The sequence below is a fragment of the Ranitomeya imitator genome, chromosome 8, assembly GCF_032444005.1.
Source record: "Ranitomeya imitator isolate aRanImi1 chromosome 8, aRanImi1.pri, whole genome shotgun sequence".
Classification (NCBI taxonomy): Eukaryota; Metazoa; Chordata; class Amphibia; order Anura; family Dendrobatidae; genus Ranitomeya; species Ranitomeya imitator.
Window position 1 is genome coordinate 173767901 of NC_091289.1, and position 26483 is coordinate 173794383.

General features: G+C 42.4%; 1 protein-coding gene across 1 annotated transcript in view; it reads left to right on the plus strand.

Moving 5' to 3' along the window:
• Positions 1–26483, plus strand: part of FAF1 (Fas associated factor 1) — a 210132-nt gene that overhangs the window by 78779 nt on the left and 104870 nt on the right. The window contains exon 8 of the mRNA XM_069737931.1: positions 17525–17611. Within this exon, the coding sequence (XP_069594032.1) occupies positions 17525–17611 (87 nt within the window). The remainder of the gene's footprint in view (positions 1–17524; positions 17612–26483) is intronic.

Consider the following 26483-nt stretch of genomic DNA (forward strand, 5'->3'; position numbering starts at 1 on the left):
AGTAAAACTATATCTATGGTATATTTTGTATTTCCATTGTGTATGTATATATGTATGTATGTGTGTGTGTATATATATATATATATATATATATATATATATATATATATATATATATATATATATATATATATATATATATATAATGTGTATATATGTAGTATATATTAGTATTCAATAAATACATAATTATAATAAAAATCAGATATGCAATGAAAATAAGAATATAGATAATATTTTTATTCTATATCTATTTGTTATACAAGTGTGTGTGTGTATGTATATATGTATATATATATATATATATATATATATATATATATATATATATATATATATATATATAATTTTTTATTTTCCTTTGTTGCTTATCTAATTTTTTTGTAGCCAAACACAAGTGTCATTTGTATACTTTGTACGAGGGCCGTGTGTGGCAGGTCATTGCGGATCCCATCCACTCTATTATTTGTTGCTGTTTTGTAATATTCTTCTCTCGATATCATCACCCCTTGTAAAAACAAACAAAAAACAAATCCCTGGTGCTGATCAGTTTGATAGTGATCCGGATTCATGGTAGTGGGGGATAACGAGGTCACTAATTAGCATGCGCTCTGCATTGTGCCAGGCTGCACTAATGGTTTTCACCAATAATTTCTAATAGGTGACTTGGGAGAGAGTAGCGTTAGGGTAAGGTGACGGAGCGTTGGCATGGTGGGATCGCCCTGCACCCCCTCCTCCGCTCCCATTCACCAGGCAGAACAGATAGACGTTCAGCCCTTTTGTCAGGATTGAATGAAGCCCTCTGATATCTGGGCACGTTTCTCCAATTCATGCGCAGCAGCAAGGCCTCTTCCAAGTTCTTTCACTCTGACCAGTTGGCCATATAGTGCGAATTTGCAGTTTTGCACTTCAGATCCTTCGATAAATAATACAGCTGGACTCTCCATTTTCTGGCACAGAGATGGGAGCTGCAATTAAAACAACAAAACGAGCCGGGGTCGCTGTAATTTAGAGAGTTTTACAAAGAGTGCGGCTCTATTGTCGGGTTCCTGAGCTCCGAGCCTTCCCCGAATCATTATGTTGGAAGAGATGGATGTTGAGAAAAGAAAAATGGCAATACTGTCCTTTTTGGTCTTATTTAAATGTTCAGGAGCAGAGATGACCACTGGGGGGCAGTGATGAGCCTAATATACCAAGTTCGGGCCTCCTGGAATAAACTTAGATTTTTGTGTTTTTGTGGCGTTTTGTTGTTTGGTCTGATACTGAATCCTACGTTTAGATGATTTATTAAAGTCGTGAAAATCCCTTTATTGGTGGTTGATTATATCACAATAACGCCATTTCCATGGTCTGATTTCCGTAATTTAAAAAGTTTAGCGCTATGACTATACTATAAACTGACACGGGAGCACTACCGCCCATCAAATTTTAGGCCATGTCCATTAGATGTCACATCTACAGATCAGCTCTGTTTGGTCCCCCCCCTAAAAGAAGCATATGCAGAAATGCACTAAAAAAAGCATGTAATCTGCACATAGTTTAAAAATCACGTTCACACCTTACCTTGCCTTTTTGCAGCCCTTTTTTTTTTTTTTTTTTTGCTGCATTTTAAAATGCAAATTTTAAGCTGCGTTTTACAGTACCTGCAAAGTCTTATTAGATTTCAGAAATCTTATGCGCACACATTGGTTTTATTTTCCTGACTAATTTGGAAAACTGCTGTTTTTGCAATCTGCAGCATGTCGCTTCTTTTAGCATTTTTTCAGCGCATTTGCAGCATTTTTTCACCAATAGGAAACAATGAGTAAGGGAAAAAAAAACGCAGATATCAGGTGTTGCTGCGTTTTTGGAACAAAGACCTAAGCAAATAATTTGTGCTTTTTTTTTGGTCTACTAAATAATAATTAATAAACTTTATTAACATGCGCAACAAAACCTGCTTTTTGCATTCAGCTTAAACGTAACACAAAAAAAGCAGCAAAAGCGCAACATGTGAACGTGGCCTAACACTTTAACAGTAAAGTATTGGCAAAGCTGAATACCTGGGAGTATATAAAAACAAAGCAGCTTTTTTTTAGTACATGACAAAGTCATACGGTACCAACAAAACAAACAAAAAAAAAAAAAGTGATAAAAACGCAAGTAAAACCACACACTAAAAAATGCGAGTAACCTAATCTAGCCAGTCGGTGCAGCAAATCTGCAACATCAGTAACTTGACAAATGCTCATCATGGAAACATCACCTAACTGAGCCTATGGACAAAAGTTGGGTGAAAGTGAATAACCCCTTTACCGCTGGAAGTTCACAAGCAAAGACCAGCAAGGTGGCCACCAGAGCGTGTGCTGGATTGGCAGGTGATTTTTTTTTTACACTAGCTTTTACTGAATATGTCAGCAGGTTTTTGCCATGTAATCTGAGAGCAGAGATCCTGATCATAGTGATCTGTCACTTATTAGGTTGTGTTTTGCTATTTCAATACAATCAGTGTTTTATCAGCGGGAGATTCACTTCAGCAGTCTCCTAATCCAGCCACGCCTACAGCCCTGATTAGCAGTTATCTGTCGCTATAAAATGTGCAAGGTTCGGACGGGTTATGCACCGCTCAACAACTGAGCTCTGCTAGATCTACATCAGAGAAAACTATCATCACTGGAATCAGGGGTTCTGCCTCTTCATCATGCTGCTGTCAGACTACATAACAAGACCCTACTGAGAGATGCTTTTTAATTAGTCATGTTGGAAGGAATATTGTCAGATTTTGACTTGTAGGATAGTTACTTCTAGGACACATCTTCATGACGTTTGACTGTTCCCCATGGTTTCCTCCCACATTCCAAATACATACAGGTAGGGAATGTAGATTGTGAGCCCCGATGGGGACAGTGGTGATGTCTATACAACACTTTGGAAATTAATGGCGCTAGGAAATAAATAAACATTGACCCTTATTCATGAAGACCGGTGAGCAGGATTGTTGGAATCAGATGCTTCTGATTCATTAAGAGGTGCACGCCTCTTAATGATTTTGGAGTGTTTGACAAGTGGTGTGCACTTCGGCACCAATCTTATTCCAGTCCCTGACTGGAGTAAGGAACACTAGTGATGAGCGAGCATTCTCGGTAAGGTGTTATCTGAGCATGCTCAGGTGGTAACCGACTGACTTCGGCACGCCCGAAATATATGTTCAAGTCCCCGCGGCTGTGTGTCTCGTGGCTGTTCGACAGTTGTGACACATACAGGGATTCCCTGTTTTTTTAGACAATCCATGCATGTGTTGCTTCTGTCTATCAGCCACGAGACATGGAGCCGCGGGGACTCGGAACGAGGAGAAATGGGTGTGAATACGCGAAAAGTCACTACATTTTTTTTTCCGCACAATTCCATGTTTTGCAACTTCTCAAAGCAATTTTTTGCTTGAATTCTGGCAAAATTGTTTATTTGCAACTGGGACCTTTGAGTCCTAAAAAGGGTGTCAGGATTATTTTTACGAAAGTGGATTGACTACCATTTGTGAAAATAAGAAACGTACCTTTTTCCAGTAAATCTTTTTATGTCGCTCCATGATCGCGGCCGACGTCCACAACCTTCATTATTCTGAACATTAAGCATTTTTTTTTCTCGAAACTTAAACACATTGAAAAGATGTCAAGTGACATTGACCATAAATGTATACACCGAAAGAATGAAGAAAATGCCTCCGACCCTGATGAGACTGTCGCCGTGAGGGTTTTGACTCCACGATGGTGTGATTATTACATTTTCTTAAAAAAAAAAATTAAAATATTTAGGTTGGGGGTAAATTCCTGGTGCTCACACTGCAGATAGATACTGTAGGAAGATACTGTCATCTCTCGTCTCGTCCAGAAGGTACTGTTGTTGCAGATCAGGAGGGGAAGGAATTTTTCTCATTGTTGTTCGCTCATCTCTTGATTTTTCATTATTGTTTCTGGTAGAGTCAAATTTATACGAGATGTCAAAATTCTCATTTATCTTCTGTTTTCTATCATTTATTTAATATACAGTATATGTTACTGGGCTCTGTGGATGGGCGACACAAGTATATAATTTTCTTCACCAGTTTACCTAAAGGTGTAGATCTACTGTTCTATAACAATAGAATGAGTGCAGCTACATTTAACCCCATTTAATGTCTTTATTTCACCAGCAGTCAAGTCACCTGACTGCTGCAGCCAGTCACAGCCCGCAGCGGTTCTGCTGCTGGTGGAAGTGATGTCTCTTCTGGTGACCGTGCAGTTTACAGAAAGGACTTTTTCTTTTTGTACGGACATGTCCTTTAATATTTTTGTGTGCTTTATCTTTGTTTCTCGGCATTTATAAAAAGCAGCTGCCAGAGGAGGCTGATGATTGTTTACTCTTCTATCTGTTCTATAGAGAACTCATGAATGCTCAGCCGAGCGGAGTGTGCATGTGTACGGAGGAGTTGGAAGAGATATGTAGTTGGACATACAACCCCTGACAAAAATTATGGAGTCAACGGCCTTGGAGGATGTTCATTCAGTTTTTTAATTTTGTAGAAAAAAAGCAGATCACAGACCTGGCACAAAAACTAAAGTCATTTCAAATGGCTTTAAGAAACACTAAAAGAAATCCAGAACAAAAAAAATGTGGTAGTCAGTAATGGTTACTTTTTTTTAACCAAGCATAGGGGAAAAATTATGGAATCACTCAATTCTGAGGTAAAAATTATGGAATCACCCTGTAAATTTTCATATTCCAAAATAACACCCGCATCAAATTAGATCTGCTCGTTAGGCTGCATCTAAAAAGGAGGGATCACACCAAGGACCAAAAGGAGCTGCTGCACCAAGTGGACTGACATGAATCATGGCTCCAACACGAGAGATGTCATTTGAAACAAAGGAGAGGATTATCAAACTCTTAAAAGAGGGTAAATCATCACGCAATGTTGCAAAAGATGTTGGTTGTTCAGTCAGCTGTGTCTGGATCAAATACAAACAACATGGGAAGGTTGTTAAAGGCAAACATACTGGTAGACCAAGGAAGACATCAAAGCGTCAAGAATGAATATCCTCCAAGGCCGGTGATTCCATAATTTTTGCCAGGGGTTGTACACCTGAGATAGCTGACCGTTCTGTCTCCAGGCTTCCACATGCACACGAACACTCAGCTCTGCCGTACAATATTGTGTTTTCATTAGGGAGACAGAAGGAGGCCGTGGTCACACCGCTCTCCCCTGAAATCAAAGGATTGGGTGATAAAATTCCAACTTGGTGATCCATCTATTCCCCCGAAAAATCATAGTTGAGATGATAGTCGGGAGACGCCCATAGAGATCAGCTGATGGGCCGAAATAGGCAAATTTGGCAAACTTTCATTTAAGGTCTTTGCTTAAAAATAAAAGGTTGGGTCTGCTGCCCACGATTCCGGAAAATTTGCTCCTTTTCAGAGACACTGGGAGGGAAAAGATACCTTTTTTTTGTTTTTAAGAAGCATCTATAGGTTTTGATCCCTTCCTACTCCTGAACTTTTAGTGGAAATGAGATTATGCACAGCGAGTCTTTTCTGGATGATCTGAATCGTGTTCTGACTTTTGTAATTTGAGTACCACTTATTGGAGTGACCTGAGGTGTCAAATATCTGCGAAACCTTTACTGATTCACACTGGAAATTAGGTTATGATGTATAGATTGTGCAGACTGAGTCTTTTCTGGATGATCTGATCCAAGTTATGACTTCTTTATTTCAAGTACCACTTATTGCAGGGGCAAAGTTGCCTGAGGTGTCGAATATCTGCAAAACCTTTACTGATTGACACAGGAAATGACATTATGATGTATAGATTGTGCAGACTGAGTCTTTTCTGGATGGTCTGAACCAAGTTATGACTTTATTTGGAGTACCACTTATTGTAGGAGCAAAGTTGCCTGAGGTGTCGCGTATCTGCAAAACCTTTACTGATTCACACTGGAAAGGGGGTTATGATGTATAGATTGTGCAGATCGAGTCTTTTCTGGATGATCTGAATCGTGTTCTGACTTTTCTAATTCGAGTTCCACTTATTGGAGTGACCTGAAGTGTCAAATATCTGCGAAACCTTTACTGATTCACACTGGAAATGGGGTTATGATGTATAGATTGTGCAGATCGAGTCTTTTCTGGATGATCTGAACCACGTTATGACTTTTGTAATTCGAGTACTACTTATTGGAGTGACCTGAGGTGTCAAATATCTGCGAAACCTTTACTGATTCACACTGGAAATGACATTATAATGTATAGATTGTGCAGATAGAGTCTTTTCTGGATGATCTGAACCAAGTTATGACTTCTTTATTTCGAGTACCACTTATTGGAGTGACCTGAGGTGTCAAATATCTGCGAAACCTTTACTGATTCACACTGGAAATGACGTTATGATGTATAGATTGTGCAGATCGAGTCTTTTCTTGATGATCTGAACCACATTATGACTTTTGCAATTCAAGTACTACTTATTGCAGGGGTAAAGTTGCCTGAGGTGTCGAATATTTGCGAAACCTTTACTGATTCACCCTGGAAATGACGTTATGATGTATAGATTGAGCAGATCGAGTCTTTTACGGATGAACTGAATCAAGTTATCACTTCTTTATTTCGAGTACCACTTATTGCAGGGGTAAAGTGGCCTGAGGTGTCAAATATCTGTGAAACCTTTACTGATTCACAAGGTGATTTTTCAGTGGAGGAGAATGAACCTCGGCCATCTTCAGTATTTTTGAACCCTCCAGCAAATTGATACATGAAATTCCGTCTCTTAATGCCGTGCCGTACCCCCGAATCCTGGAACAATAGCATGTGTCTTTAGTAAGTGATAAATGTGAAGCGAGAGCGGGCAGCGTTGGCATCTCCTCAAAACAAACGAGTTATCCCCATGAATTGATTTCATCAAACATTACCTAAAATGTTGTGGATGGCAGGCTCACCGCGGGGGCCGCCTGTGATAACTGGTTTTCTTTCAGATAAGCTGTTAAGCAGGGGTCACTGTGCTAGAATAAGCGCGGAGAATACATGTTCGCTGGCAAACATGGGCGAATCTTTGATCACTTTTGTGCGGCACATCGGTCTGGCATTGTGCTTTATACCAACACAACACTATAACAAGATGAGGCCTTTCAAGCTCGCGATTGCCCAGGAATGTTATTGAAATCCGTGGCGTTGCCGATAAGTTAATAGAAGAGGCAAACACTGTTCATTTCATAATGCCGCATGGTGCGATTCCCAGCCGAAAGGAATGCGGGGAATCTGCTTCTTGGTGATGCTTTTTTTTTTAACCCTTCAATCCCTGGATTGCAAATATGAGGGGTGACCTAAAGGGGTACTGCCGTCTCATGAAGTTATGGCATGGTGCAGGAACAGGAGGAGTCAGACCTCTGTGATCCTCACTGATCATAGGAATTAAAGGGTTATCCTTAACACTCCTCATTCTCACCTAGCCTTGTGGATCGATAGTTGTGCAATTGGCGGACCCCCTTTATCCTAAGAATATGGCTGTGGAATAGAGCGATTGACCGACCTGTTCTTTCCCTATGAGACTGACGAATGTAGTCAAGTGTTATACTCGGCAGCCCCTTAGAGAATGAATGGAGCCGGGGCAGATTCTGCCGCACAGGTCCATTCAGATGAATGAGGCCGGTTGCAGGTCCCTGCACAGTGGTCGGGAGCAGCGACCCCATCTTACACTGATTTTTTTTTTTTTCAAATCTGCAACCTGTCAATATCGTCATAGTTTTTGCAGCATTTTTCACCCATTTAAATAGATGGCGGGAAATAAACATATATGTAAACACTTATAAAAAAAAAAAACTTGTCAAAAAGCGTGCTTATTTTACACAGCCTTTTTCCTGCCACCACTCTAGTTTTTGGTGCAGAAAAATACACTGCAACAAATGCCAAGTGTGAACATTGGCATTTCCGGATGAACTGAACCAAGTTATGACTTCTTTATTTTTCGAGTACCACTCTGGTTTTTGGTGCAGAAAATACACAGCTCTGTAAGTGACACATCATTGGAATCAGGGTCTCTTTTCCTACATTGTGCTGCTCTCAGATGAGGCAGCAAAAATCTGGTGACAAATTTGCTTTTAACCCCTTCCCGACCCATGACGCCACGTAGGCGTCATGAAAGTCGGTGCCAATCCGACCCATGACGCCTATGTGGCGTCATGGAAAGATCGCGTCCCTGCAGATCGGGTGAAAGGGTTAACTCCCATTTCACCCGATCTGCAGGGACAGGGGGAGTGGTAGTTTAGCCCAGGGGGGTGGCTTCACCCCCCCCCCGTGGCTACGATCGCTCTGATTGGCTGTTGAAAGTGAAACTGCCAATCAGAGCGATTTGTAATATTTCACCTATTATAACGGGTGAAATATTACAATCCAGCCATGGCCGATGCTGCAATATCATCGGCCATGGCTGGAAATACTAATGTGCCCCCACCCCACCCCACCGATCGCCCCCCCCAGCCCTCCGATCTGCCCGGTACACTGCCCCGCTCCCCTCCGTCTTGCTCTTGTCCGCTCACCCCCGTGCTCCAATCGCCCCCCCCGTGCTCCAATCACCCCCCCTGCACTCCGATCCACCCCCCGTGCTCCGTTCCACCCCCCCGTGCTCCGTTCCAGCCCCCCCGTGCTCCGTTCCACGCCTGCCGCGCTCCGATTCCACCCCCCGTGCTCCGATTCCCCCCCCCCCGTGCTCCCCCCCCACCCCATCATACTTACCGATCCTGCCGGGGTCCGTCCGTCTTCTCCCCGGGCGCCGCCATCTTCCAAAATGGCGGGCGCATGCGCAGTGCGCCCGCCGAATCTGCCGGCCGGCAGATTCGTTCCAAAGTGCATTTTGATCACTGAGATATAATCTATCTCAGTGATCAAAATAAAAAAATAATAAATGACCCCCCCCCCCTTTGTCACCCCCATAGGTAGGGACAATAAAAAAATAAAGATTTTTTTTTTTCCACTAGTGTTAGAATAGGGTTAGGGGTAGGGTTAGGGCTAGGGGTAGGGGTAGGGTTAGGGGTAGGGATAGGGGTAGGGTTAGAGCTAGGGTTAGGGTTTCTGTATGTGCACACGTATTCTGGTCCTCTGCGGATTTTTCCGCTGCGGATTTGATAAATCCGCAGTGCTAAACCGCTGCGGATTTATGGCGGATTTACCGCGTTTTTTCTGCGCATTTCACTGCAGTTTTACAACTGCGATTTTCTATTGGAGCAGTTGTAAAACCGCTGCGGAATCCGCACAAAGAAGTGACATGCTGCGGAATGTAAACCGCTGCGTTTCCGTGCAGTTTTTCCGCAGCATGTGTACAGCGATTTTTGTTTCCCATGGGTTTGCATTGAACTGTAAACTCATGGGAAACTGCTGCGGATCCGCAGTGTTTTCCGCAGCGTGTGCACATACCTTTAGAATTAGGCTATGTGCCCACACTGCGGATTGGCCGCTGCGGATTCGCAGCAGTGTTCCATCAGGTTTACAGTACCATGTAAACCTATGGAAAACCAAATCCGCTGTGCCCATGGTGCGGAAAATACCGCGCTGAAACGCTGCATTGTAATTTTCGCAGCATGTCAATTCTTTGTGCGGATTCCGCAGCGTTTTACACCTGTTCCTCAATAGGAATCCGCAGGTGAAAACCGCACAAAAAACACTGAAAATCCGCCGGTAAAACGCAGTGCCTTTTACCCGCGGATTTTTCAAAAATGATGCTGAAAAATCTCACACGAATCCGCAACGTGGGCACATAGCCTTAGGGTTAGGGTTGGAATTAGGGTTGTGATTAGGGTTATGGCTACAGTTGGGATTAGGGGTGTGGGGGGGGGGTTAATGTTGGAGTTAGAATTTAGGGGTTTCCACTGTTTAGGCACATCAGGGGTCTCCAAACGCAACATGGCGCCACCATTGATTCCAGCCAATCTCGTATTCAAAAAGTCAAATGGTGCTCCCTCAATTCCGAGCCCCGACGTGTGCCCAAACAGTGGTTTACCCCCACATATGGGGTACCAGCATACTCAGGATAAACTGCGCAACAATTACTGGGGTCCAATTTATCCTGTTACCCTTGTGAAAATAAAAAAATGCTTGCTAAAACATCATTTTTGAGGAAAGAAAACGTATTTATTATTTTCACGGCTCTGCATTATAAACTTCTGTGAAGCACTTGGGGGTTCAAAGTGCTCACCACACATCTAGATAAGTTCCTTTCTGGGTCTAGTTTCCAAAATGGGCTCACTTGTGGGGGTTTCTACTGTTAAGCCACATCAGGGGCTCTGCAAACTCAACGTGACGCCCACAGAGCATTCCATCAAAGTCTGCATTTCAAAACGTCACTACTTCACTTCCGAGCCCCAGCATGTGCCTAAACAGTGGTTTACCCCCACATATGGGGTATCAGCGTACTCAAGAGAAACTGGACAACAAATATTGGGGTCAAATTTCTCCTGTTACCCTTGGGAAAATTAAAAAATTGCAGGCTAAAAGATCATTTTTGAGAAAATAATTTTTTTTTTTATTTTCATGGCTCTGCGTTATAAACTTCTGTGAAGCACTTGGGGGTTCAAAGTCCTCACCACACATCTAGATTAGTTCCTTTGGGGGTCTAGTTTCCAAAATGGGGTCATTTCTGGGGGATCTCCAATGTTTAGGCACACAGGGGCTCTCCAAACGTGACATGGTGTCCGCTAATGATTGGAGCTAATTTTCCATTTAAAAAGCCAAATGGCGTGCCATCCCTTCCGAGCCCTGCCGTGCGCCTAAACAGTGGTTTACCCCCACATATGGGGTATCAGCGTACTCAGGACAAACTGGACAACAACATTTGGGGTCCAATTTCTCTTATTACCCTTGGCAAAATAGGAAATTCCAGGCTAAAAAATCATTTTTGAGGAAAGAAAAATTATTTTTTATTTTCATGGCTCTGCGTTATAAACTTCTGTGAAGCACCTGGGGGTTTAAAGTGCTCAATATGCATCTAGATAAGTTCCTTGGGGGTCTAGTTTCCAAAATGGGGTCACTTGTGGGGGTTCTCCAATGTTTAGGCACACAGGGGCTCTCCAAACGCGACATGGTGTCCGCTAACAATTGGAGCTAATTTTCCATTCAAAAAGTCAAATGGCGCGCCTTCCCTTCCGAGCCCTGCCGTGTGGCCAAACAGTGGTTTACCCCCACATATGAGGTATCGGCGTACTCGGGAGAAATTGCCCAACAAATTTTATGATCCATGTTTTCCTATTGCCCATGTGAAAATGAAAAAATTGAGGCGAAAAGAATTTTTTGTGTGAAAAAAAAGTACTTTTTCATTTTTACAGATCAATTTGTGAAGCACATGGGGGTTCAAAGTGCTCACTATGCATCTAGATAACAGGAACACATGGGCTACTTGCACAGTGAACAAGTCTGTATGATCATGTTCACACACCACCAAGAAACCTGAAGACACAAAAGAGAATAGTAAAACCAAAAACACTCAGTTTGAAAAAATGTTGCAGTAATCCGCAAGTGCTAGTAAAAGATGTAAAAAACAGGGTATTTGGTTGATACGTTTTTTGCAAAAAATGTATACTAAGCTGCTCTACCAATCTTCACGGTATACCCTTATCAGAGCAGTCCTAACTAATGTATGCAATCCCTATCTGATGTATTTAAAAACCTGATCATCTGTATATAACCTGTGTGAACAGGGTTCAGAGAGGAAAAATCCATGTGTGCATACAGGGTAGAACAGCTATTGTGCAGATAGCCCAAGAGGAGTGGTGGAACTCCCCAGTCTTGTAGACACAAGAGAACAATTATGGAAACAGGAACACATGGGCTACTTGCACAGTGAACAAGTCTGTATGATCATGTTCACACACCACCAAGAAACCTGAAGACACAAAAGAGAATAGTAAAACCAAAAACACTCAGTTTGAAAAAATGTTGCAGTAATCCGCAAGTGCTAGTAAAAGATGTAAAAAACAGGGTATTTGGTTGATACGTTTTTTGCAAAAAATGTATACTAAGCTGCTCTACCAATCTTCACGGTATACCCTTATCAGAGCAGTCCTAACTAATGTATGCAATCCCTATCTGATGTATTTAAAAACCTGATCATCTGTATATAACCTGTGTGAACAGGGTTCAGAGAGGAAAAATCCATGTGTGCATACAGGGTAGAACAGCTATTGTGCAGATAGCCCAAGAGGAGTGGTGGAACTCCCCAGTCTTGTAGACACAAGAGAACAATTATGGAAACAGGAACACATGGGCTACTTGCACAGTGAACAAGTCTGTATGATCATGTTCACACACCACCAAGAAACCTGAAGACACAAAAGAGAATAGTAAAACCAAAAACACTCAGTTTGAAAAAATGTTGCAGTAATCCGCAAGTGCTAGTAAAAGATGTAAAAAACAGGGTATTTGGTTGATACGTTTTTTGCAAAAAATGTATACTAAGCTGCTCTACCAATCTTCACGGTATACCCTTATCAGAGCAGTCCTAACTAATGTATGCAATCCCTATCTGATGTATTTAAAAACCTGATCATCTGTATATAACGTGTGAACAGGGTTCAGAGAGGAAAAATCCATGTGTGCATACAGGGTAGAACAGCTATTGTGCAGATAGCCCAAGAGGAGTGGTGGAACTCCCCAGTCTTGTAGACACAAGAGAAGTTCCTTGGGGTGTCTAGTTTCCAAAATGGGGTCACTTGTGGGGGAGATCCAATTTTTAGGCACACGGGGGCTCTCCAAACATGACATGGTGTCCGCTAAAGAGTGGAGCCAATTTTTTATTCAAAAAGTCAAATGGCGCTCCTTTCCTTCCAAGCCCTGCCGTGCGTCCAAACAGTGGTTTACCCCCACATATCAGGTATCAGCGTACTCAGGACAAATTGGACAACAACTTTCGTGGTTCAGTTTCTCCTTTTACCATTGGGAAAATAAAAAAATTGTTGCTAAAAGATAATTTTTGTGACTAAAAAGTTAAATGTTCATTTTTTTCCTTCCATGTTGCTTCTGCTGCTGTGAAGCACCTGAAGGGTTAATAAACTTCTTGAATGTGGTTTTGAGTACCTTGAGGGGTGCAGTTTTTAGAATGGTGTCACATTTTGGGTATTTTCAGCCATATAGACCCCTCAAACTGACTTCAAATGTGAGGTGGTCCCTAAAAAAATGGTTTTGTAAATTTCGTTGTAAAAATGAGAAATCGCTGGTCAAATTTTAACCCTTATAACTTCCTAGCAAAAAAAAAACTTTGTTTCCAAAATTGTGCTGATGTAAAGTATACATGTGGGAAATGTTATTTATTAACTATTTTGTGTCACATAACTCTCTGGTTTAACAGAATAAAAATTCAAAATGTGAAAATTGCGAAATTTTCAAAATTTTCGCCAAATTTCCGTTTTTATCACAAATAAACGCAGAATTTATTGACCTAAATTTACCACTAACATGAAGCCCAATATGTCACGAAAAAACAATCTCAGAACCGCTAGGATCCGTTGAAGCGTTCCTGAGTTATTACCTCATAAAGGGACACTGGTCAGAGTTGCAAAAAACGGCAAGGTCTTTAAGGTCAAAATAGGCTGGGTCATGAAGGGGTTAAATTTCCTGACAAGCATAATGTATCATACTGCTACCTCCTCTTAGTAGCTTGCAAAAGGGGGTTATGCCTCTGCTACTGGAGGAGAAACTCTCCAAACCATAGGAGAAACTACCCAAAAATGGCTGATTCTTTGGGAACCCTTACTCCGTCCCCGTATCCTGGCAGTCGGCGGGATCTCGGTGATCAGACCGCCACCATTCGAGAAGGTATCACTGATTTTGTGGAAAGGCGATACATTTTTCTTACTGGAATACCCCTTTAATGGTACATGGCGGTACTTTTTGTGGGTACTGTAAGGCAATATTATGTTGGCTTTTTAGCAGGTGCTATATGGATTTTTCTTATTATTCGACACATGATGGTCGTATTACTTGGGCTGTGTATGGTAGTATTCTCGTATATTATCGTAGTAGTATGTGGCTGTATTACGGGACGGTAACTGGCGGTATTATTGCACGCTGTAGCCATGTTATGACGGCTGAAATTACAACAGTAACTTGGTGGGGTGCTGCCCTACACTGCATGTGTGTCTATACAGTGAGATTTGTTGCTGTCCACCATTATCTAATGTGCGATTTATGCCACCCTGCAACACTTGACAGAGGCATATGTTAAGTCAATCCGTCAGCAGGTTTGTGTTATGTAATCTGAGATCAGAGACCCCGATTCCAACAACGTGTCACTTACAGAGCTGTGTATAGCTGATTCAATAAAATCAGTGTTTTACCAGCAGGAGATTATCACTACAGGACTAGCTGCCTCGTGCTTTCTAGTCAACTGCTCTGTGTAAACCTGCCACTGATTGGCAGCTTTCTGCTTATGCACAGTGTGTGTGGGGGAAAAAATAGCTGCCAATCGGTGGTATAGGCGGGTTTCACAGGGCTCAGCGTTCAGAGCACTGCTAGATCTGCAGCAGATAAAACAGGGATTGTAGGAAAATGACAGCAAGTAAGACATCACTAGAATCAGGGTATCTGCCCCTACATCATGCTGCTCTCAGATTACATAAAAAAAAAATGGTGATAGGAGGTGCATGTGTTAAAGGGAAACTAATGTGTATCTGTGTTTAAATAAAATTTAATGTGAACAGACCCCAACCAGAGTATCCTACTACTCCGCCTTGAGGCAGTGCTTGCAGGAGGCTCGTTAGTGTGCCGTCCCCTGAAAATGACTTGTGAAGAACTCACAATGAGGTTGTGCCATTTAATAAGAGATAAAATGTACTATAATCCGGCATCTTGCCTCCTCCACGTAACGGAAATCCTGCTCCTTTATTATTTCCTATAACTTGGTTTTATCTAATGGTCTGGATAAGATTGCTATTTGTAAGCAGAGTCTTCATTTTCAGGCTTCATTATGGGAGTTCTGCGGGATGCAATGAAGTAGGGATTGGTGTTAATCCCTCTCTATAGCCCTGATTGCCCGAAACTAATGAAGGAATCACAGATGACCCAGGGGGGAGCTCACCGGTGTTTAGGGGCCACAAACTTGTCGCCTTGCTGCTACTTCCACGTCTCGTATTTCTGTGGATACTGTATGATCATCGCCCCCCACCACGGATAGAAACATAGCCTGGGGCTGTCACCGGCGAGACCTCCGGGGGATCTCTTCCTTACGGACATATAGGACTTTTTTGGGTTCTTGTGTAAGTGGCTGAGGTCTGGATTATTGGGGAAGTTCATTATTGTATCTCATCCGATATGAGATGCTCAGAATCGGGGGCCTGTTTTATGGGCAGGCAAACTGGGCAGTAGCCCAGGGAACCTCAGAATTAAACCAAGGTGAGCATCCGTTTTGAAGTTTTTAATTTGTAATTGTTTTATGTGGTGTACATGCCGGTGTTTTTCTGAATGCGGTTTTGTTTTTGTTCTTGAGCCTTTTTTTATCCCTGAGTTACAGCCCCTTCTTCCATGTGTCCATGTCTACGTTGGCTATAAAGGGGAAGAAGGGGCCTTATCTCAAGAATGGAGAGACGCAGAAACAGGAAAAAAAAACGTTAATGTTGGATAACTGCTCCATTTACACCAGGTAAAAAATGACATTTATGACAAGTGCCAGGTTCTCTTTATGGGACTACTCCATTAGTTCGAGCACTGTATGGTAGTATTTTATGGGCTCTACGTGGCAGTATAATCTGGGCACTATATGACCCTATTACTTGTCTGTACATGAAAGCATTTTTATGGGGGATAAAGTTGCAAGAAAAGCCATCTAAAAATGGAAAGCGGAGGACCACACTCTTATGTTCCAAGTGCTCCTTTTTCCAAAGTTAATAAATCTCCTTAAAGGGCATGGTTGTGCATCACTTTAAGGAGTTGTCCACTACTCTCAACCCCTTCTGAATACTTTTTGTTTCCTTCTAGTAAAATAATAACACTTATACTCCGCTCTGGTTCCCACGCCGTTTCTCTTGAGTGAAGACTTTGCTTATTGGCCTCAGTGATCGCGTGACATAATGTCACACTATCCCCGGGAGAGCCAATGCCGACATTGCCGGAATGGCACCGGTGGTGAATGCAAGTTTATATAGGGATTCAGAAGGGGTTGTCTGAGTTGTGGACGAACCTTTTAAAGGGATTGCCAGGTGAAGACAAGAGATAACTTATTGTTTATTGGGAGTCCGATGACTGTTACCTTCACAGATTAGTAGAACAGGGAAACATTGGTTAGACCCCACTGATCAATGAGTTATCCCCTATCCTAGGGATCAGTGAAGCTTTGTTTTCACCCCTCAACCCCTTTATTGAGAAGGAACGGTGTATTGTGCCTGGAGGAGCCGCGATGTGATGTCTGATGGTCTCCATTATCGTTTCTTCACCCTTGGTAAACGCGGTGTCCTTTTATAGGGCTCAGTTTTGATATTAGACTTTGGTTCCCCAGTAAGGAACCTTTTCCTGTTTCTTATTCAGCTGAGAAGGTAAATCCCATAGTATTCTGCGCCTGGGATGTTCCCGCACATTGAATTGGTCTTATCATTTGTGCAGTGAATGTCCCCGGTCTCTTCTTTCTTCCTCGGAGGTCAAGCAGGACCATATTGGTTGACCTTCCTCTATACACATGGACTTCATTGACCTTGCTCTGTAAATACACTGGTCATGAAGGTTCCTCCGCAGCAAAGGACAATTAACACATGTCCACACAAGCGCGCCAGCTTGACGGTAATTGTGTCGTCTACCATTGGGCGGTGTTAAACCCACTGCTTCTCCCTCCTTGCATATGCTGGTTTTTTTTTAAGGCTATTTCCAGTTTTAGTGGAATATTTAGTGTATTATCAAAAAAAGTGCAATTTTCTTTAATATACTTATTGTGTAAATTTTATATAGTTTTCAGGAGACCTAAGGAGAGATGATGCAAACAGGTTCTAGAAGTGACAGGCAAAGGCGGGAGAGAAGGCCGTCATACTATATATCATTAGAGACACGAGAAGCCGCCGAAAACGGCACTGACGCGGTTTAACTGCAACTTAGCTTTTTTTTAATAGCTGATATTCGCAGTGTGTTTCCAGAGAAAAGTTCGATGTATGTCGACTGGAAAAGAAAACCAATTAATGTGAACATGGTTGTTCCAACTTTCTCATGACGGCAGATGTTAGGGGGGAAGGAAGGATTGGACAGTTGGACTTTAACATGCTTAATCCTTTAGTTGTCAAATGCAATAAGCCTCTGCCAGAGTTGTCTACCAGCAGCTTTCTTCTCTGTCCCCATCCAGACCATATGCAGTATTGGCCGCGCATGTTGTTGTATGGGGGAGCAAAGAAATCGCTGGTAAAGAGGCATTTTTCCTACGGCTTTAAAATGTCAAGAACATTAGGAGGTTTCCCATGAAACATTGGGATGAGCAGATCATCCACTGTGCTGCCCTCCATCTTCTGTTTCAGATATGCGTCCTTTGTGTGATTTGACCATGTTTTGTTTTATTCACTAGGTAAAAAGAAACGTCTCCGATCTCACCAGCATCCCTGTTCGCCATCAGATGTGGGAAGGCTGGCCTCCGTCTGCTCAAAGCGACAGCGTAAGTTGCCATCTGCCTGTACTGTAGGTTCGCACTTGAGCGTAATTCCAAGAACACAACCCTTCAGATCATAATTGCATTGCGTGTGGCCGGTGGTTCCGGAGGTTGCGATGAAAACTGTGATTTCATCCAAACTGCAGCAAGCAGCCTGGTAAGTTACACATCGCTGGAATCCGGGTGCCTCTCCCTCGACGGTGCTGCTCTCAGATTAAATAGCAAAAATCTGCTGACTGATTCCATTTAATGCCCATTTCTACAAGTTATGAATCTGTGAACGACGACTTGTTCCAGTTATCGGAGGGAGGGATCGGACACCGGACTCTTCCTGCAGCTTCTAGATGCAACTAAATGACGAAAAAGTAACTTGTCATAATTATGAGCAAAAAACTAACCTACAAACAGACCATAAGGATCAGATTATACATTTTACGGGGCAAATTGCATGATGAATCGTGGACCCGTGCCCCTCTCCTGCCAGAGCAGTATGTTCTTGGCTCGTTCTCGGGGGTCTTCTGCGTGCTTGCATCCATAAACTGCCCCATCGCCACATACTTTACAGATCTTGTTTGAATAAGACACAAGCCTTGTTTTTCACCAGCGCATTCTCTGCCGGACACATAGAAGATGGTGCTATATCGTTTCCGCACGAGAGCCTCTCTAAAGCCTCGGCTGCCGTGTATGTAGACGTAAGTCGTGGCTTGGCCCCGGGGGACATTGTTACTGTGCAAATTACTAACATTTCTTATATCCAATGCGCTGTGGAAATAATAAGTCTTAATATATCCAGTTGAGAGCAGTTCCTGGCTCCCTACATGAGCCGCTGGCTGATGACGTGTGAACCTGGCCGCGATGTGACGGAGAACAGAGCAGAAAACACATAAAATAAGGGGTTTTAAATACCCTGTAATATCTGTATCCGCTTGTAAACTTTGCTGTTTTTTTTTTTTTTTTTTATATTTTATTATTTTATTTTGTTTCCAATTTTTTTGTGGCTCAGCAAAACTTTCTCACCATATGTTCGCTGTAAGTCAGTTTAACTCCACTGTATTTTATCGGTGGCCAGTGCGGGTAGTAAGCTGGTAGGGACGTCTGTAGGTGTCAATGCATTAGCGCTTCTGCTGTCTACAGTCCAAAAGTATTGACACCCCTGCAATTCTGTCAGATAGTACTCAATTCCTTCCTGAAAATGATTGCAAACACAAATTCTTTGGTATTATTATCTTCATTTAATTTGTCTTACATGAAAAGACACATAAGAGAATGAAGCAAAAAGCAAAACATTGATCATTTCACACAACACTCCAAAAATGGGCCAGACAAAAGTATTGGCACCCTCAGCCTAATACTTGGTTGCACAACCTTTAGCCAAAATAACTGCGACCAACCGCTTCCGGTAACCATCAATGAGTTTCTTACAATGCTCTGCTGGAATTTTAGACCATTCTTCTTTGGCAAACTGCTCCAGGTCCCTGATATTTGAAGGGTGCCTTCTCCAAACTGCCATTTTTAGATCTCTCCACAGGTGTTCTATGGGATTCAGGTCTGGACTCATTGCTGGCCACCTTAGAAGTCTCCAGTGCTTTCTCTCAAACCATTTACTAGTGCTTTTTGAAGTGTGTTTTGGGTCATTGTCCTGCTGGAAGACCCATGACCTCTGAGGGAGACCCAGCTTTCTCACACTGGGCCCTACATTATGCTGCAAAATTTGTTGGTAGTCTTCAGACTTCATAAAGCCATGCACACGGTCAAGCAGTCCAGTGCCAAAGGCAGCAAAGCAACCCCAAAACATCAGGGAACCTCCGCCATGTTTGACTGTAGGGACCGTGTTCTTTTCTTTGAATGCCTCTTTTTTCTCCTGTAAACTCTATGTTGATGCCTTTGCCCAAAAAGATCTACTTTTGTCTCATCTGACCAGAGAACATTCTTCCAAAACGTTTTAGGCCTTTTCAGGTAAGTTTTGGCAAACTCCAGCCTGGCTTTTTTATGTCTCGGGGTAAGAAGTGGGGTCTTCCTGGGTCTCCTACCATACAGTCCCTTTTCATTCAGACGCCGACGGATAGTACGGGTTGACACTGTTGTACTCTCGGACTGCAGGGCAGCTTGAACTTGTTTGGTTGATAGTCGAGGTTCTTTATTCAACATCCGCACAATCTTGCGTTGAAATCTCTTGTCAATTTTTCTTTTCCGTCCACATCTAGGGAGGTTAGCCACAGTGCCATGGGCTTTAACCTTCTTGATGACACTGCGCACGGTAGACACAGGAACATTCAGGTCTTTGGAGATGGACTTGTAGCCTTGAGATTGCTCATGCTTCCTCCCAATTTGGTTTCTCAAGTCCTCAGACAGTTCTTTGGTCTTCTTTCTTTTCTCCATGCTCAATGTGGAACACACAAGGACACAGGACAGAGGTTGAGTCAACTTTAATCCATGTCAACTGGCTGCAAGTGTGATTTAGTTATTGCCAACACCTGTTAGGTGCCACAGGTAAGTTACAGGGGCTGTTAATTACACAAATTAGAGAAGCATCACATGATTTTTCGAACAGTGCCAATACTTTTGTCCACCCCCTTTTTTATGTTTGGTGTGGAATTATATCCAATTTGGCCTTAGGGCAATTCTTTTTGTGTTTTTTTCATTAAAGACAAATTAAATGAAGATAATAATACCAAATAATTTGTGTTTGCAATCATTTTCAGGAAGAAACTGAGTATTATCTGACAGAATTGCAGGGGTGTCAATACTTTTGGCATGACTGTAGGTCTGGTTCCCCTGAGCAAGTGCCACACGAGTGGGGAAAAAAAAATCTATGTAACAAACACATGTAAATAGAATATATTCAGTACTGGGGAAACAATGCTGCAAAGTAAGGCTGTGTTCACACATTGCATTTTTTTCTGCGTTTTTAATGCCAATTTTCAGCTGCGTTATACTGTACCAGCAAAGTTTGAGATTTCAGAAATCTCACGCACACAGCTTTTGTTTTTTGTCCTCGGTGTTTTGTGCAATACCTTGGTTTTTGCAAAATGCAGCATATCACTTTCAGCGTTTTTTTTTAGTTTTTTTTTTCACCCATTCAAAGCAATTGGTCGTGCAAAAAAAACGCTGAAAAAAACATGCAGGTATCAGTTTTTGCTGCGTTTTTGGTGACAAAACCTGATGAAGTAGAAACATATTTTTTTTTATCCACTAAACTTTATCAGCATGCACTAGAAACAACTGTCCCATGAAAAAAAAATAACACAACAAAAACTAAGCAAAACCAGCTAATTCAAAGCAAGTTTCTTACTGCCTAGAGAGCAGGTTTTGCGTGTGGAAAAAAACGCATAAAAAAAATGCAACGTGTTTACTTGGCCTAAGAATGCTTCCGGAAATAGAGGTGTTAATAGTTTATTTTTATCATCAAATGCAAAAGTGAAGAAACAAGAAATCTGAATAAAACTAATATTTGGTGTGAGCACAGTTTGCATTCCAAACCGCATCAATTCTTCTAGGTGGACTTGCACAAAGCAGGAATTTTGTAGGATTAAAAGGAGTAAAGAAAGGTGTATAAGTAAGGCTACGTTCACATTTGCGGCTTTGGACGCAGCGTCGTGGACGCAACGCACGACGCACGAAAGACGCAAGTAGAACGCATGCATTTTTGACGCATGCGTTCAACCCTTTTTTACTATATACGGTCTTTTCATTTTTTTTTTTAAAGTATTGAACGCATGCGTCCTACAACGCACAACAACGCAAGTACTTGCGTCTTCTGCGTTGCCAATACACTTCAATGGAGGTTTTGAAGCTTCGACGACGCAAATACAACGCAAGTGCGACGCAAGCGTTTTTTAAAAATTTTGGACTCAGAAAAAAATGCAACATGTTGCGTTTGCAACGCACTGCCAGGTGCGTCGAAAGGACGCATGCGTCGCAAAACGCACCGAAACGCATGAAAACGAACGCACATGCGTCCCCAATGTTAAAGATAGGGAAGCATGACGCGTGCGTTGTTTTGCGGCGACACCGCTGCGTCCAAAGCCGCAAATGTGAACGTAGCCTAACTGAGTCTACCAAACGGTGTCATTAACTGAAACAGAAACATGTCTAGGACGTGTAAGATTGGGTGAGGAACAGTTAAACTCTGCTGCAAAGGTGAGGTTGTGGAAGACCATCAAAAGTTATTTACAATGGCCAGACCGATCACAGCAACAAGACACAAGGTGGTTATACTGCATCAGCAAGATCTCTACTAAGCAAATCTTTCAGAGAAGACTGGGGGTTCAAGATGTGCTGCTCAAGCTCTTTTGAAGATACACCAGTAATGGGGAACGTTGAGAACAGTAGACGTAGTGGTTGGCGAAGGAAACTTGGTGCAACAGAGGAATGACCCATCATTTCCTTGGAAGATGTCCAGCAGTGTCATCAGTTCAGAACTGGCAGCAACCAGCGGGACTCGGCTACACCAATCTACTGTTGGGAGAAGTCTGGGCCAAATCGGTCTTCATGGCTGTATTACGGCTAATAAAACCATACCTCCGGTATGATTTCAAGGGAAAGTGACTCAACTATGTCTTTAAACATAGGTACTGGGGTGTAGAATAGTGGAAGCCGGTGCTGGCAAGTTTTGAGCTGGATTGCAGCAAATGGAGTTGGGAATGTGGTCAGGATTCTGAGTGCTGAGAAATACAGGCACAAACGTATCCATAATGCAATACCATCAAGGAGGCGTCTGACTTGGGGCAAATTTATTTTGCAGCCGGACAACGACCCCAAAGATACAATCAATGTCAGTAATAACTATCTTCAGTGTAAAGAAGAACATGGAGTCCTGAAAGTGATGATCACACTCGTCAGTGCAAAAATAGAAAAAAAAGTTATGGCTGCTAAAATGTAGAGAAGCAAAATAAACATTGAAAATTATTGGTCATTCATGCCTATTCAGGTCTGGTCAATAAGGGGTTAAATGGGGGTTTTCTGTAAATATAACAAAGGCTCTGTATGGGGAATAGGAGGTAGACCCCTTGTTAGTGGAGAGGGGGACGAGCATTGCTTTTCATTTATTGGGAGTTTCTAAAATGACCAAGCGCGACCATTTCCGCACGACGCGGTGCGATTCTCTAGGTAGATTCGGGGCTCAGCTCACATTTATTGGAAATTCACAAAATATTAACCCTTGGAGAGATAGTCGCTCTTAGTTTTTAACATATATTTATCATTTTCAGTTTTTGTCCCATCGTAGCTACTGTATGTACGGTACCTATCGTGCTGTACAGCGCCATATCCTCTTCTGTACGTTCACACCATACCGCTCTTTGGGTCTGACGGTATGTAATAAACCATAAATAATTCATATATTGTTATAAATCATTTAAAAAATAACTGTGACTGCGTTTCCCGGCGGACCTGACGGCCTCGCTTCCCATCTCCTGCGAAATCTGCTGCTCTGCACGACTTGTCAGTAGCACGTCTCCTCGCGGGGGAGCGGACGGGAGGGGTGGGCTGCGTCTACAGAGTATCTTCAAGCTGTGACAGTGAAGCTGAGATTCACACAGAGGACAAACCCCCAGAAATCTCATTTTGCACATTAACAAGGGCACTTTTTGGTTTATTTAGTGAAGGAATAATTTTAACACTGTGAATTGATACGCCGAGTCTAATTAAAGGAGATCTTTGTTTTAATCCCCGCAGATTTATCACTTTTTGTAACCAACTAGGCCTCGGCACAGGGACTTGGCTCCACTCCTCCAATTATTATTTTCCAGAATCCGACGACGGCCAGTGTTATTGTAGCTAATTATCCAGATTGGCTAAATCGTGTTGTAGACTTTCTAAATGTATTTCTTTCAATCGCAAAGTCATAATCCACGCCTGTCATCCGGACTGGGGGCGTTGTAAGGCTTTATTCCATACCATCCCTTTTTATTTTATGAAACATTTGGAAATTTTGGTGGTTCCACCAGATCATAACTGTGGCATGAGTTCACATTTTTTGATTTTACTATGTTTTTCTAATCCCATACAACCCCTTTTAAGTCATTAATAGGGTAATCTAAGGGCGCAGTCAGACGGCTGTATAAATCGGACCGTGATCAGAACATAGTGCTCGGACTGGCCGGCGGCTCTCCTGACCCGAGCGGAATAGTTTTGTGTTTCTTTGCAGCTGTCGTGCTCGGGTCAGGAGCCAGTCCGTGCACTACGTTCTGATCACGGTCCGATTTGTACATCCTTCTGACTGCGTCCTTAAAATCTGTCACTAAAGGGGTTGCGCAGTTTAAAAAAAAATAAATACTGGCAAATTGCATTACTGATTAATTTGGGCTCATTTAAAGATTTATTCCCAAAATCACAAGTCGTTTCCTATCCACAAGAGTTTGTGCGAGGCCGCCTTAGGTGATCCGACAAAACATTGAATCGCATCCGGACCAATGTTATTCTGTGGGGCTGTGCACATGGCCGAGATTGATTCAATATTCGTATGGCACTCAGCCATGCAAGTCAATGAGTGCGTGGAAATCATCGGACTGCACTCGGATGACATCCGAGTGCTGGCCGATTTCCACTGACTGACACAATGGATAAGATGGAGACTTTTTTTTCTCCATCTTCTCATTTGAAAGAATCAGATTCCACTATACTCACACTCTGATCAGACTCTCGGATGAGAGAATTTATGCTCTTTTGACCCTACCCTAACATTGGGAAAACTTACTGATCACTGGGGGTGCGACTGTTGGCGCTTCACATGGTCTCAAGATTGGAACTCTGCATACCCCAAGAATGGGGGGGCTCTGAAGCCCTGCGTTGAATGATTGAGAGATACATTTGTGAGGCTTCCCCTCCATTTGTTGTTTTTGGGACGGCCAGAGAAAGTCGGAACACTGTCCTCCTCTATTTCCAGCAATCCTATTGACAACTAATGGAGCGTAGGCCAAGCCTGCGGACCTCTGCTTCATTTACAACTGTGTTGCAAAGCCCCGATCTCGGGGTCGCTGAGGGTCCTAGTGGTCGGACTCCCAGAATCTAAGAGTTCTCTCTAATCATGTGATTTTGGGAACAGTCCTTTTAGCTCCTCCTTTTATTCTGTACCTGGAAAACCCTATTGATTTTTGGGCATCCGATTTATGGGACCCCATTCACAATGATTGGTCGTCTATATGGAGAGTGTTGGAGTTGCGCACCCTGCAGGATAGCACGGTGGGCTCCTATGCAAGGATATGGTGTACGGCCGTGCCGGCAATGTGGGGGGCCCTCGTAGGGTGGGGTGAGCGGTTTACGAATCTCCATCGCTGCCCCTAGCCCCCCCTCCCCGTCAGTCAGTAGCCAAGTCTCGGCTGTTGACACAAGCGTGGGAAGTGCCGACCTCTCCTCGTCCTGTCGCTTTTGTTGACCGTTGCGATCAGCGCAGAATGAGCAGCCTCCGACTTTATTACTTTTCAAAGTACAAAATCCCGAAAGCTGCAAACCGGGGGCGTCCGAAAGAGATAAAATGACAGAGGGGCTGTGAGTGGCAGGCGTACATCAAACCTCGCGGGGGTTTGACAGGCAATGGATAACGTTATTAGACGCTTCTCGCCATAATTGCTGACATTTATCCAGTGTTTCACAGTATTTGCTAATGTATTAATGCAGTCAATCTCTGCCAGGCTTCACATGCCGCCTTAGCCCCGGCTTCTGCGGGATCCGCCAATGCGCGGATCCGGGCTGCGTTTCATCGGCTGGTTGCCGTAGTGACAGAGCCCGAAGATAAGCCGAGACAGAGCCCTTTTGTGATTGCTTTTCAGGTGACATTCAGCGGCAGCTCGTGTAGAGTGTCCTTTTATAGTTCCAGTAATGCAGAAAATGGTAACCACTTCTGACTTAACTATTTCTATCCTAGTGGATAAGGATCAGCGTCACATCGGCCGAGTTGCTATTTTTTTTTTCATCCTTTTTTTTTTTTTGCTCCATAGTCACCATCCCTGTATAAAGTTATAAATTACTTTGTCTGTTTTCAGTGCTTTTTTGCAGCCTTTGTATTTACCCACAAGGAAAAACGCTACTAACATTACTTGCTTTTTTATGCATTAAATTGAATGCATAACGTTGAATTGGAGTGCTGCTTTTTTTTATTATTATTATTTATTATGGCATTGCAGCTCAAAAAGATGCAAAGAAAATAAAAAAAATCATGGTGGCGATGTTTTTTTTGTTACTGTAAAATGTGGCTATTTTTCTGCATGAAAAAAACTCTACTTGTGAAGAAGGTTTCACTTTTTTATTATTTTTAGTATTATTTTTTTATTTTATTATAATTTATTTATTTTATTTATTTTTATCATGGCCAGACCTGAAAAGTGTGTATGTAGAAAATGGAAATTGTAGATGCAACGTTGACTCCTGTTGTAAAATTAAAAAAAAATATATATATTTATATTGTACACATAGTAGGTGAAATAAGTATTGAACACATCATCAGTTTTCTAAGTAAATATATTTCTAAAGGTTCTATTGACATGAAACTGTCATCAGATATCGACAACAACCCATCTAATCCACACAAGCAAAGAGATCAAACCATAGAGGTCCATAAATTAGGTTATGTGCAATAATAAGAAATAACACAGAGAAAAAGTATTGAACACGTGAAGGAATAGAGGTGCAAAAAGCCCTGGAAAGTCCTGATATCAGCTGAAATCTTTCAGTAACAAGAATCCAATCCTGCCACTTAGTGAAAAATATCACCTGGTTCAGCAGGTGGCCTATAAAAAGGTCTCATTACCAAGGTGCCACACAAGAAACCTCTCGTGATGAGTAAAACCAGTGAGCTGTCTCAAAACCTTCACAACCTTATTGTTGCAAAACATACTGATGGCATTGGTTACAGAAGAATTTCTAATCTGCTTAAGGTTCC